The sequence below is a fragment of the Ovis canadensis genome, chromosome 13 (assembly GCF_042477335.2).
Source record: "Ovis canadensis isolate MfBH-ARS-UI-01 breed Bighorn chromosome 13, ARS-UI_OviCan_v2, whole genome shotgun sequence".
Classification (NCBI taxonomy): Eukaryota; Metazoa; Chordata; class Mammalia; order Artiodactyla; family Bovidae; genus Ovis; species Ovis canadensis.
The window spans coordinates 71,647,327-71,659,454 of NC_091257.1; the positions used below are offsets into that span (position 1 = coordinate 71,647,327).

The window sequence follows — 12,128 nt, forward strand, 5'->3', positions numbered from 1 at the left end:
CTCTCCCTGTTTCTGAAACCCTTGGTTGAGAAAGCCTCCATTCAGTGCTGTGGGGTCTGCAATGCCTCTCTGTCTACTCACCTCCCTCGTGACAGAGACTGAGACTTAGACCCAAATATGAGGGTCAGAGATTTGTTGGGCAGAAGAATATAGATAGAATTGAACAGTGGGGTTTCATTTGTTTTACAGATATTTTACTGTTGTTCTTCAGTTGCTCAGTTGAGTCCGACTCCTTGCGACCCCATGGACTGCAGCACACCAGGCTTCCCTGTCCCCCACCATCTCTCAGAGCCTGCCCAAACTCATGTCCATTGAGTCAGCAATACCATCCAACCATCTCATCCTCTGTTGTCGCCTTTTCCTCCTGCCTTCCATCTTTCCCAGCATCAGGGTCTTTTCCAATGAGTCAGCTCTTTGCATCAGGTGGCCTAACTATTGGAGCTTCAGCTTCAGCACCAGTCCTTCTAATGAATATTCAGGATTGATTTCCTTTAGGATTGACTGGTTTGATCTCCTTGCAGTCCAAGGGACTCTCAAGAGTCTTCTCCAACACTACAGTTCAAAAGCATTAATTCCTCAATGTTCAGCCTTCTTTACGGTACAGCTTTCACATCTATAACATGACTACTAGCAAAACCATAGTTTTGACTATACAGACCTTTGTCAGCTAAGTAATATCTCTGCTTTTTAATATGCTGTCTAGGTTTGTCATAGATTTTCTTCTAAGGAGCAAGCATCTTTTAATTTCATGGTTGCAGTCACTGTCTGCAGTGATTTTGGAACCCAAGAAAATAAAGTCTGTCACTGTTTCTATTGTTTCCCCATCTTTTTGCCATGAAGTGGTGTGGCCAGATGCCATGATCTTCATTTTTTGAATGTTGAGTTTTAAGCCAGCTTTTTCACTATCCTCTTTCACTCTCATAAGAGGCTCTTTAGTTCCTCTTCACTTTCTGCCATCAGGGTAGTGTCATCTGCATATCTTAAATTATTGATATTTCTCCCAGCAATCTTGATTCCAGCTTGTGCTTCATCCAACCAGGCATTTTGCATGAGACCCTCTGCATATAAGTTAAATAAGCAGGGTGACAATATACAGCCTTGACGTACTCCTTTCCCAGTTTGGAACCAGTCCGTTGTTCCATGTCCGGTTCTAACTGTTGCTTCTTGACCTGCATACAGGTTTCTCAGAAGGCAGGTCAGGTGGTCTGGTATTCCCATCTCTTTCAGAATTTTCCACAGTTTGTTGTGATCCACACAGTCAAAGGCTTTAGTGTAGTCAATGAAGCAGAATTAGATGTCTTTCTGGAACTCTCTTGCTTTTTGTATGATCCAACAGGTGTTGGCAATTTGATCTCTGGTTCCTCTGCCTTTTCTAAATCCAGCTTGAACACCTGGAAGGTCTCGGTTCACGTACTATTGAAGCCTGGCTTGGAGGATTTTGAGCGTTACTTTGCCAGCATGTGAACTGAGTGCAACTGTGCAGTAGTTTGAACACTCTTTGGCATTGCCCTTCTTTAGGATTGGAATGAAAACTGACTTTTTCCAGTTTTACTGTTCAGTTCAGTCCAGTTCCATCGCTCAGTCGTGTCCGACTCTTTGCGACCCCATGAGTCGCAGCACACCAGGCCTCCCTATCCATCACCAACTCCCGGAGTTCACTCAGATTCTGTTAGCATATATTTATTATTTTGGTTGGCCAAAAAGTTCGCTCAGGTCCATAAGATGTTAATGGAAAAGCCTGAACAAACTTTTTGACCAACCCAATATAAGTATAGTTGGTATCTAGCCACATTCATTTTTATTCAGAAGATGTGCTCCTAAAACATTACTGAATTAGACAGTGAGTTGATCACAGGAATTACAGGAAGGAAACCATCACAAGGTGGATGGTGATATGGTGAAACCTCGAAGTGGTGGTGGCGACAGGGTCCCCTGCACTGGCCTGCACCCACATACTGGAAGACAGCAGGTCTGCTTCCTCCAGCTCCCTAAGGTGGAAAGGAGTGTGGGCGACCCTGGGGCCAGGACCGTATACTCAACTTCTGACTTTCACAGATTGTTCCTCTTTTAATTAGACATAAAGGCATCCTCTGCAAGTCTCCACAGTCCTTCAAGATTCTAAAAGGCCACACCTAGTTACTCATCTATTTTGTGGCAACTGAATATTGACAGGGCACTAAAAAACTCAAAGTTGCAAGGCAGCCTCTAAGTAAAGTACAATCTCACTTGGTTTATTGAAAAACTGAATTCCAAACCCCACCTTTGTTTGATTAGTAAGATCATCATTTTCTTGCCGGGTGCTGTTGACAGTGCTGACCTTAAAAATAAAAATGACATTAATTAGCAAGGAGTGTACTTAGCAGATGGAGAAGGCACTGGCACCCCACTCCAGTACTCTTGCCCAGAAAATCCCATGGAGGAGCCTGGTGGGCTGCAGTCCATGGGATCTCGAAGAGTCGGACATGACTGAGCGACTTCACTTTCACTTTTCACTTTCATGCATTGGAGAAGGAAATGGCAACCCACTCCAGTGTTCTTGCCTGGAGAATCCCAGGGATGGGGGAGCCTGGTGGGCTGCTGTCTATGGGGTTGCACAGTCGGACATGACTGAAGCGACTTAGCAGCAGCAGCAGCAGTACTTAGCAGAACCAGGTAGACCCTGCCTGAAGTCACACAAATCTTCTAGAATTAGAGCAGAGAAAAAAAGGAACTGCTTTTGGTTTTGATAACTAATTTCTTGCTCTTGACATCTCAATTCAAAATTGCCATTTTCCTTCTGTGACTGTAAGAGAAGTAACCAGAAAATTCTGATCTAGTGTTACCAATGGTAGGGACATTTAAAGCCCTACCTGCTACTGTTATGTGAGCATAACACAATAAGTGGGAAGTCAAACTGTCTGTTCAGGGTTAGCCAAGTGTATTTATACGTGCACATGTAAAATAGCACGAAATGTTAATTGGTGGTGGGATTCAAGTGGACTTTTATTTAGGTTTTTTATTTTTCCCTTATTCGTAGACTTATCCCTTATTTTTAGACTTTATCATAAAATAACAAAACTAGGGGATTTGGTACTTTACAGTTACATAATGATTTGCATCGATAATTATGATATGCTATGCTAAGTTGCGTCAGTTGTGTCCAGCTCTTTGTGATGCTATAGAATGTAGTCCACCAGGCTCCTCTGTCCATGGATTCTCTGAGCAAGAATACTGGAGTGAGTTGCCATGCCCTCCTCCAGGAGATCTTCCCAACCCAGAGGTTGAACCCCTGTCTCCTATGTCTCCTATGTTGGCAGATAGGTTCCTTCCCATCTGGGAAGACTTGATAATTATTTTATCAGTTTTTCAACAACATTCCCCCTCTGGAAAAATCTCCACACGTGAACAGTAAGAGTGTTGAACTTGAAAGAGACAAGCTATGCAATGCATGTCAAACCAACACAAAACACGTGTGCCTGTATGTTTGTGTATATGTGTGCATGTATGCGTGCGTGTGCACTGACACTCATATTTCTACCTCCTTCATTTTCACTACCATATAACTTTTAACTATATGAAAAGGGGACAATTTGTCATTCTCCAATGATGGCCATTTACGTTACTTCCAGTTGTTTGTTATCACACATACACAGTGATGCTGTGGTTATAGACTATACATAAAGAAAATTTCTCTGGAGGACAGTTTTCAGTTTGTTTCGCCGGGGTCCCTGACCTTATCAGAGACTCCACAAGGCCAAACACATTTATAATAATCGAAGACACTACTTGTCTATTTCTCTGTGTGACATTTGCACTGATGGTAGCAAGTATTGGTGATAAAAATATTGTAAAGTAGTTAACCTCCAATTAAAATAAATAAATTTATATTTAAAAATGCTGGTGCCTTAGGACCATTGGAGACCATGACATAAACTCCTCTGATAGTCTCACATGCTTCATCACCACGTACAGGCAGGAAAGAGGAAAGGAGGGAAGGATAAGGGAAGGTGGGAGGGAGGGAAGACTGAAGGAGGAAGGGAGAAATGAAGGAAGTGGAAAAAGGGCCAGTCTCAGTTAAGAATGATATGATTGATAAATTCACCTCGTTGTTGAAATGAGAAGGGATGCGGCAGGAAACACTGTCAATTATACCCCATGCCACTCCTGCGTGTGTATCTTTTAGACACTCTGTGTGTCTAGATGGAGGTATGAACCCAGTGCTGCCCATCGGTGTAGAAGGTTTGTCTCGGAGAAAAGCGCGTGTGTGATTGTCACAGTTGACAGCTAAACAGGCCACAATTTTTTTTTTTTTTTAATGAAGCAGCATTTTCCCCAAAAGAATGACTGACCAACCGTGGCTGTTCAGGAATGATTACTTGATCGACAGGTCTTTGATAATGAACAGTCAGCCCATCATTTCAAGAAAAACAATGGACGGTGTCATGTTGCCGATGATAAATTTTAAGCTTTCAAGCAAAAAAATAGAACTTTGGAAAACTTGAGCTTGACAGCTTTCCAGCACATAAAGATTTTTCTGCTGATATCGGTGGACAGATTAATGAATGTGACTTTTTGATTTTTTAGAATGAAATATGTCAACGTGGAAGAACTGCATAGCTCCGTGAGCAAAGAGTTTCCTACTGATTAAGATACCACAGTCCAAAATAACACACAGGTGGGAGTTATTCAAAATTCAAGAGACTCCAGTGGTTTTCATAGAACAGAGTAATGAAAGTTATTAACATGCTTTCAGGCTCCACATGGCAAGTGACTGTTAAAAATGGACTACTTGTCAAATTCTGGCATGACATCAAAAAGAGTACCCACAGTTCCAGGCTATAAAAATATTCCTCCCTTTCCATAAGAATTGCTTCATATACTTGAAGCAAACAGCATTTACAACAGACTGAGTTCAGAATCAGAGAGGAGAGTCCAGGTATCTGCTTTTAAGCCAGACAGCCAAGAGATTTGCAAAAATATGAAATTGTACCATTCTTCACCCTGAATGGAAATGTGGAAAATACATTAATTTTTCATAGATGTTTGGTTTATATTAGTTTGTAATGGATTTATTATTATCTCTTTACAAATTTGCGTTTTTGCTGTATAGCAAAGTGATTCAGTTATATATATATCTATATATTCTTTTTCATATTCTTTTCCATTATGGTTTATTAGGATGTTGAATATAGTTCCCTGTGCTAGACAGTAAGTTTTTGTTTATCTGTTAATATTTTATTCCAAACACCTTTTAAAAATTTATTGTTATTAAAAAAATTTTGAAATATAATTGATTTACAATGCATCAGTTTCAGGTGTACAGTAAAATGACTTAGTTATATATATACATATTCTTTTTTTATATTCTCTTACATTATAGATTATTATAAGGTATTGAATATTTTCCCTGTGCTATGCAGTAGGCCCTTGTTAGTTGTCTATTTTAATCAGTATCTTTAATGAATTGAGAAGTACATTTAAAATTTCCCAGTCTTGGAAATTCCCTGGTGGTCCAGTGATTAGGACTCTGTGCTTCTACTGCAAGAGGCCTGGGTTTGATCCCTGGACAGGGAACTAGAATCCCACAAGCTGCATAGTGTAGCCAAAAAAAAAAAATCAGTCTTAATTTCTATTATGGGGAGCACCAGTAGATATAACCACATAAACAATAATTCTTTGGGTTCTGCCTAAAGTTTACAAGTGGAAAGGCATCCTGAGAGTAAGAGGCTTGATAACTGCTACTCTAGGATGTATGAGGCTTCCCAGGTTGTAGAAAACCTGCCTGCCAATACAGGAGACATAAGAGATGCAGGTTCGATCCCTGGATCAGGAAGATCCCCTGGAGGAGGGCCTGGCAACCCACTCCAGTATTCTTGCCTGGAGAGTCCCACGGACAGAGGAGCCTGGCGGGCTACAGCCCATAGGGTCAAAAGGAGTTAGACACAACTCAAATGCCTTAGCACAGCACAGCACAGCACAGTAGCACTCTAGGATTTATACCTAAAATCTCCTGGGGACAGGGTGAGCCATCACCAGCCCACCTAGATCCTGCCAAACATCCTTCACTGTGGTCGCGTCCCTGCCCCCACCTGTAAAGATGTAACCTTAGCCAAGAGCTTGTCACAGCATAAAGGACTGTGTATTAGATAATGGTGTCATAGCGCATGAAGAAATATCCTTCAGATCTTCCCTTCTTGTGGTTGGCCACCCTCCTGGTGGGTGGGGATGATATTGCATCATCTGGTTTTGTTAACGTCAAATTTAACTGTAATGTTTGTTTCCTGCCACAGACTCTATTTCTGTCTTTTTTTCCTAAAGGCAAAGTTTTTTTTTAACTCCTTTCGTTCCAAAATATCAAATATTGATTTATTCATATAACTGCTTCTTGATTAATGTAACTAATTTTAAATGAAGGGTCCAACCAGGTGTGTGAAGCTTCCCTGGTGGCTCAGAGGGTAATTAATGTGTCTACAGTGTGGGAGACCTGGGCTCATTCCCTGTGTCAGGAAGATCTCCTGGAGAAGGGAATGGCTACGCATTCCAGTATTCTTGCCTCTGTCTATGGACAGAGGAGCCTGGCAGGCTACAATCCATGGGATCACAAAGAGTCAGACACGACTGAGCAACTAACACAACCAGGTGTGTAGTTTTAACAAGTAGAAAATTGCAGTCCTGGAACAGCATGAAAAAATTCATCCCGTTTCTAAAACAGGTGTATTTCCAGGTGGCCCAGGTCATGAACAAAGAATACCTTAAGGTTTTGTATCCTCTCTGGCCTCAGTTTCCCCTTTTGTGAGCAAGGGTGTGAAGCAAGGTATCTTTAAGGCCCTTTCAGTCAGAAAGCTCTAGGTTCATTTTCCTAGGATGACACATAAGGGCACAGCTGACAGTCACGTGGGAGTGGCTGGAGAGCTGGAAAAGAGGCCTGAGATAGTGTATTTCTTCACCCAGAGATGCCTGAAATTTCACATCCTGAATGTACACATGTATTACTTCTCCTCTGGTGCACAGCTTAGAATTAACTTGCATCATCTTGTCTGGGTAAGGCAGAGAGACTGGAAAATGGTTACACTTGCCAAAATGATCTTGTTAAGTATGCTTATTCTATTTCCCATCCTTGACAATTTTAGGTTGTTTGTCCAAACAGGATGCCGTTCAAATGATTTCCATAATGCTTCCTATAATTCAGTGGGGGAGAAAAATGTTCTCAAAGTGTGTCTCCAGCTGCAGTGTCCACCTGACTGTTTCATGGGAGTGTGGCAGGTGGGCAGTCATTGCAAGATCCAACCTGCCTATCACTTGAAAGGTGCTGCTGGACTTGAGGGAATGTCACGGGCATTGTGCTGGCCTGGCTGAGTAGCCGTGGCTGCCTCAGGGAAGAAGTTATCTGAGTAAATAAAGGCTTTGTGTTTATAGAAGAACCTAGATAGTATATTCAAAAGCAGAGACATTATTTTGCTGACTAAGGTCCGTCTAGTCAAGGCTTTGGTTTTTCCTGTGGTCATGTATGGATGTGAGAGTTGGACTGTGAAGAAGGCTGAGTGCTGAAGAATTGGTGCTTTTGAACTGTGGTATTGGAGAAGACTCTTGAGAGTCCCTTGGACTGCAAGGAGATCCAACCAGTCCATTCTGAAGGAGATCAACCCTGGGATTTCTTTGGAGGGAATGATGCTGAAGCTGAAACTCCAGTACTTTGGCCACCTCATGTGAAGAGTTGACTCATTGGAAAAGACTCTGATGCTGGGAGGGATTGGGGGCAGGAGGAGAAGGGGACGACCGAGGATGAGATGGCTGGATGGCATCACTGACTCAATGGACGTGAGTCTGAGTGAACTCCGGGAGATGGGGATGGACAGGGAGGCCTGGCGTGCTGCGATTCATGGAGTTGCAAAGAGTCTGAGCGACTGAGCGACTGAACTGAACTGAACTGAAAGAACTAAGAAGGCAATATGGAAATAATTGTTTCCTGCAAATATTTCACTGTTGACAGCAAATTTGAATTCAAGAACAACTTTTTTACTGAGGTATGATTGACATACACCATTATATTCCTTTCATGAGAACAGTACAAGGATTCAATCCATATTTGTATGTATTTCGAAATGATCATCACATTGAAAAGTAGTGAAAACATTAGTCACTCAGTCATGTCTGACTCTTTGAGACCCCATGGACTGTATCCCACCGGGCTCCTCTGTCTGTGGGATTCTCCAGGCAAGAATACTGGAGTGGGTGGCCATTCCCTTCTCCAGGGGATCTTCCCCACCCAGGAATGAAACCCACGTCTGCTCCTTTGCAGGCAGATTCTTTACCATCTGAGCCACATCACAATAAGTCTACTTAATATCTGTCACCATTTATAGTAACAGATATTTTTTCTTGTGATGAGAACTTCTACATTCTACTCTGTTAATGAATTTTATATATGCATATGGTCTTATGAACTAGAGCCACCATGCTGTACATTTAACTTGCTTTAAGCCACCAGTTTGTCCTTTGTTATGGCAGCCCTTGGAGACGAGTATGTGGTCCAAACAGTCTCTGCATACAGAAGCTTGGCTGATCCTTTACAAGTGCAGATTCAGCATGGGGCAGCAGCAAACAGAGTTCCCAGGATTCTTAGGACAGAGTCTGGCCACCCAGTCTCTGCTGAGGGCTCAGCATCACCTCTGACCACACAATTCCTCATGTCTTGCAATCCACTGACTCTTGTTCTTGAATGAGGGGTTTGAGTGAATTAATCGGGCAGATCATACAGGCTAACATACTTTTTAACAATAACTCAACTCAGAATTTCCCAGATTAAATAGCAACAACAACCTACCAACCATAACAGACATTGTTGTCTAACTTCATTCTCAAACCCTCCCTCCTCTCAGGTTCTAGAAGCTGCCCCAGCCCAAAGCCGAGGGTGTGCAAGCTCTCAGGGCTGGAAATGGCAAAGAGGGGGATAGGACCCTGCTTCTGCGGCTTGTCATGGGATTTGGAACAAAGACCCGCAGCAGAGTTGCAACTTTGTTCTTTGCTTCATGTCAGGATGACAACGTGAAGGTGGAGATTTGGGGAGAACACTGTTGTAGATATCTCAGCTCTTCAGCAGAATGGGTACCAGTTTTAAATCTGGAGGTCAAGGGAGGGGTAGTGGGTGCCTTATTTGCATATCATCAGTGGTTAAAAGTCAGTGTAGGTGGGAGAAGATAGGGGCTGAAAGGAATAGGTTACTTATAGCCAATTCAGCAAAAAATTGGGCACCTCTTGGACACAAAGGTCTTCTCCAATTGAGGGTCCAGAGTACAGATTGCTCAAAACCACGGAACACTTGTTTATCCCATTATCTCCCTTGGCCTTGATCCCCGGAATCTATATATAGTTGCTTCCACCAAACACTGAATTGCTACCCACAGTCCAGCCCTGCTGCCCACTGCCCACCCCACCCACCACACCCTCAGTCATGAATTAACCTGCCTGGGCTCTGTGCTAACACGCAGAAATGAGAAACAGACAGCTCTGTTTTCTAATGAGTTCAGTTAGGGGTAGGAGCAAGAGTAAGAGAAAGATGGGAACAAGGTTTGATTTGTGACATATCCAAATCCAGGCTAATGTGGGCTACTGAAACAGAGTTCTACTAGGAGCGGTCAGAAAGAAAAAAACAAATGTCATATATTATGCATGTATGTGGAATCTAGAAAAATGGTGCAGAAGAACCTATTTGCAAAGCAGAGATAGAGACAGAGACATAGTGAACAAATGTATGGACACCAAGGGGAGAAGTGTGAGGTGGGATGAATTGGGAGACTGGGGTTGACATCCACACACTACTACTACTGCCGTCGCTTCAGTCGTGTCCGACTCTGTGCAGCCCCATAGACGGCAGCCCACCAGGCTCCCCCGTCCCTGGGATTCTCCAGGCAAGAACACTGGAGTGGGTTGCCATTTCCTTTTCCAATGCATGAAAGTGAAAAGTGAAAGTCGTGCCCTTAGTGACTCTTAGTGACCCCATGGACTGCAGCCCACCAGGCTCCTCCGTCCATGGGATTTTCCAGGCAAGAGTACTGGAGTGGGGTGCCATTGCCTTCTCCTACTATGTATAAAATAGATAATTAATGAGAACTTACTGGGTGGCACAGAGAACTCTGCTCAGTGCTCAGTGGTGACCTGAACAGGAATGAAATGCCCCCCTAAATGTATACATTTAGCTCTTTCTCTTTGCCATATAGCAGAAAGTAGCAACACTGTAAAGCAACTATACTCCAATTAAAACTTTTTTCAAAGTAGCCAAGAAAAATTTCTGAACATTAAGCAAAGGGTGGCGAACAGGGCATCGAATTTCAGAAGCAGAGCTGGCCAGACAACTAGGGACTTTTTGTTTCCTCTTCTGTTTACAGTAATACCCAGCACTTATGAAAGCACCTGGCCCGGAACAAGTGGCCCACCAACAGTCGCAGCCCAGGCACTGAGTGAAGAGAATAACCGTCCTATCAGGGCGCGGAGAACAGCAAGAAAAGATCCTCTGCATTTCCTCATTGACTCCCACAGCCACCCAGGTCAAGTAAGTGCCTGCAGTAGCTCCATTTTCAGATGGAGGCAATGAGGCTTAACAAGATGAAGGTAGAGCCTTGAAAACCCAGATGCCCAGGCCGCATCCCCAGATCAGCTCTGCTGAATCCAGGGGTGAGTGGCCTCTGGGCACTGGGACTCTCGCAGCATCTGAGAAGAGTCAAGCTTGAACCAAGGTGAGGACCGAGGCCAAGCAACAGCCCAGGTGCCAAGCCAGGTTACGATGCAGTGCAGACCCACCATCCTGACCCCCACCCACTGCAGGGCCTCCTGCCTCTGCCCTGGCCGGGTTTATAAGGGAAAACCCAGGAGCAGTGCCAGAGCCCCATGGCTCTCCCTCTCTGTCTGAGGAAAGCGGGCTGAGCAGAGCGGCCATGCCCCACAGGCAGATGCAGCCTAAACTCTGTCCACGGTAAGTACAAGCAACAAGCCCAGACATTTCCATCTTGATTCTACTGTTTGTTTCCAAGTTGAGCCATGGCAACTGGTGAGGGGCAGAGGGTGGGGAGGCAGGGGGATTTAGCCCTCCCACCCCCATGGGTTTGCTCAAACCCTCTTCGACATACACAATTGAGATTTTTTCAGTCTTATGTAAAGTGAAAAGAAATGTCCTTAGGAAACGCATTGATACAAATCTAAACGTATGTATCCTATATAAACCAGTCTTAGCCTGTTCCCACTACTCTGCCAAATCCCTCCTTGGTGTTAATTCTGGAACCCCTCTTCTTTCCCTAAAGAAAGTACTAAAGCTCCCAACCCCCCCACCCCCGCCCGCAGCTGCAGGGCATCACACTCAGCCCCGTTCCCCCACCCTTGAACAGGCAGAGCCAGCTGGAGCTGTGCGGTCAGCTCCCGGTCCCCAGCAGGTAAACCCCACGTTGTGGGTACCAGTCCCTGCTCACCAGCATCAGGAGCGCGAGGAGCAGCAGCAGCGCGGGGTGAACCCTGCAGCGCATGCCGCCTGGTGAGCACCCACAGCCCACGGGCATGGCAAGTCCTCCTGGCTGTGGGCCCGTCCTTCCCAGCAGGCTCTCTTCTCCTATCACCGTCTGGTCACCTCGTCACAGACACTCTCTCAACTCTTCCCATCCCTCCTCCCGAGCATTCTTGTATTTATCAGGGGTGGGATGGGAGGCTGAGGCTTAGCCTTTGGCCTCATTAACCACAGGCAGAATTCTCAGGAAGGGAGTGGGGGAAATAAAACTGCCCCAGCGATACGCACAGCAGGCGTCTGACCCCAGGAGACCAGGGCTCAGTCAGAGGAGGGTGAAGCCAGTATCTATGGGGAAATAGGGGTTTGGTTTCTTTGTTTTTGGTTCCAAAATCAGTGGAATGCCTACTGATCTCTTCCTTGTAGCAGAGTATTTTAATGCTCATTTCCTTATAGGCTCTATTGCTTGAAATCAAAGAACTGGAAAAGGACTCCAAAAAAGAATAACTTTATTAAGAGACGAAAAAAAAGAGAAAAGTATAATTTTACCTTCCAAAGCATTAACCATCTTTATCCCAATCATTTCTTGAGGTTCTGGGGTTCATAGACTTCACCAAAATCTCCTTTACGTTTAGATGAACCTGCCTTTTTGATTCTGAGA

General features: G+C 44.2%; 1 protein-coding gene across 1 annotated transcript in view; it reads right to left on the reverse strand.

Annotated features, from left to right (window-relative positions):
- The window catches only part of CDH26 (cadherin 26), a 49,223-nt gene extending 37,731 nt beyond the window's left edge, over positions 1 to 11,492 (reverse strand). The window contains exons 1-2 of the mRNA XM_069546348.1: positions 11,439 to 11,492; positions 2,244 to 2,317 (exon numbers count right to left, since the gene is read on the reverse strand). Coding sequence (XP_069402449.1) covers positions 2,244 to 2,317; positions 11,439 to 11,492 — 128 coding nt within the window. The remainder of the gene's footprint in view (positions 1 to 2,243; positions 2,318 to 11,438) is intronic.
- Between the last annotated feature and the right edge of the window lie 636 nt (positions 11,493 to 12,128).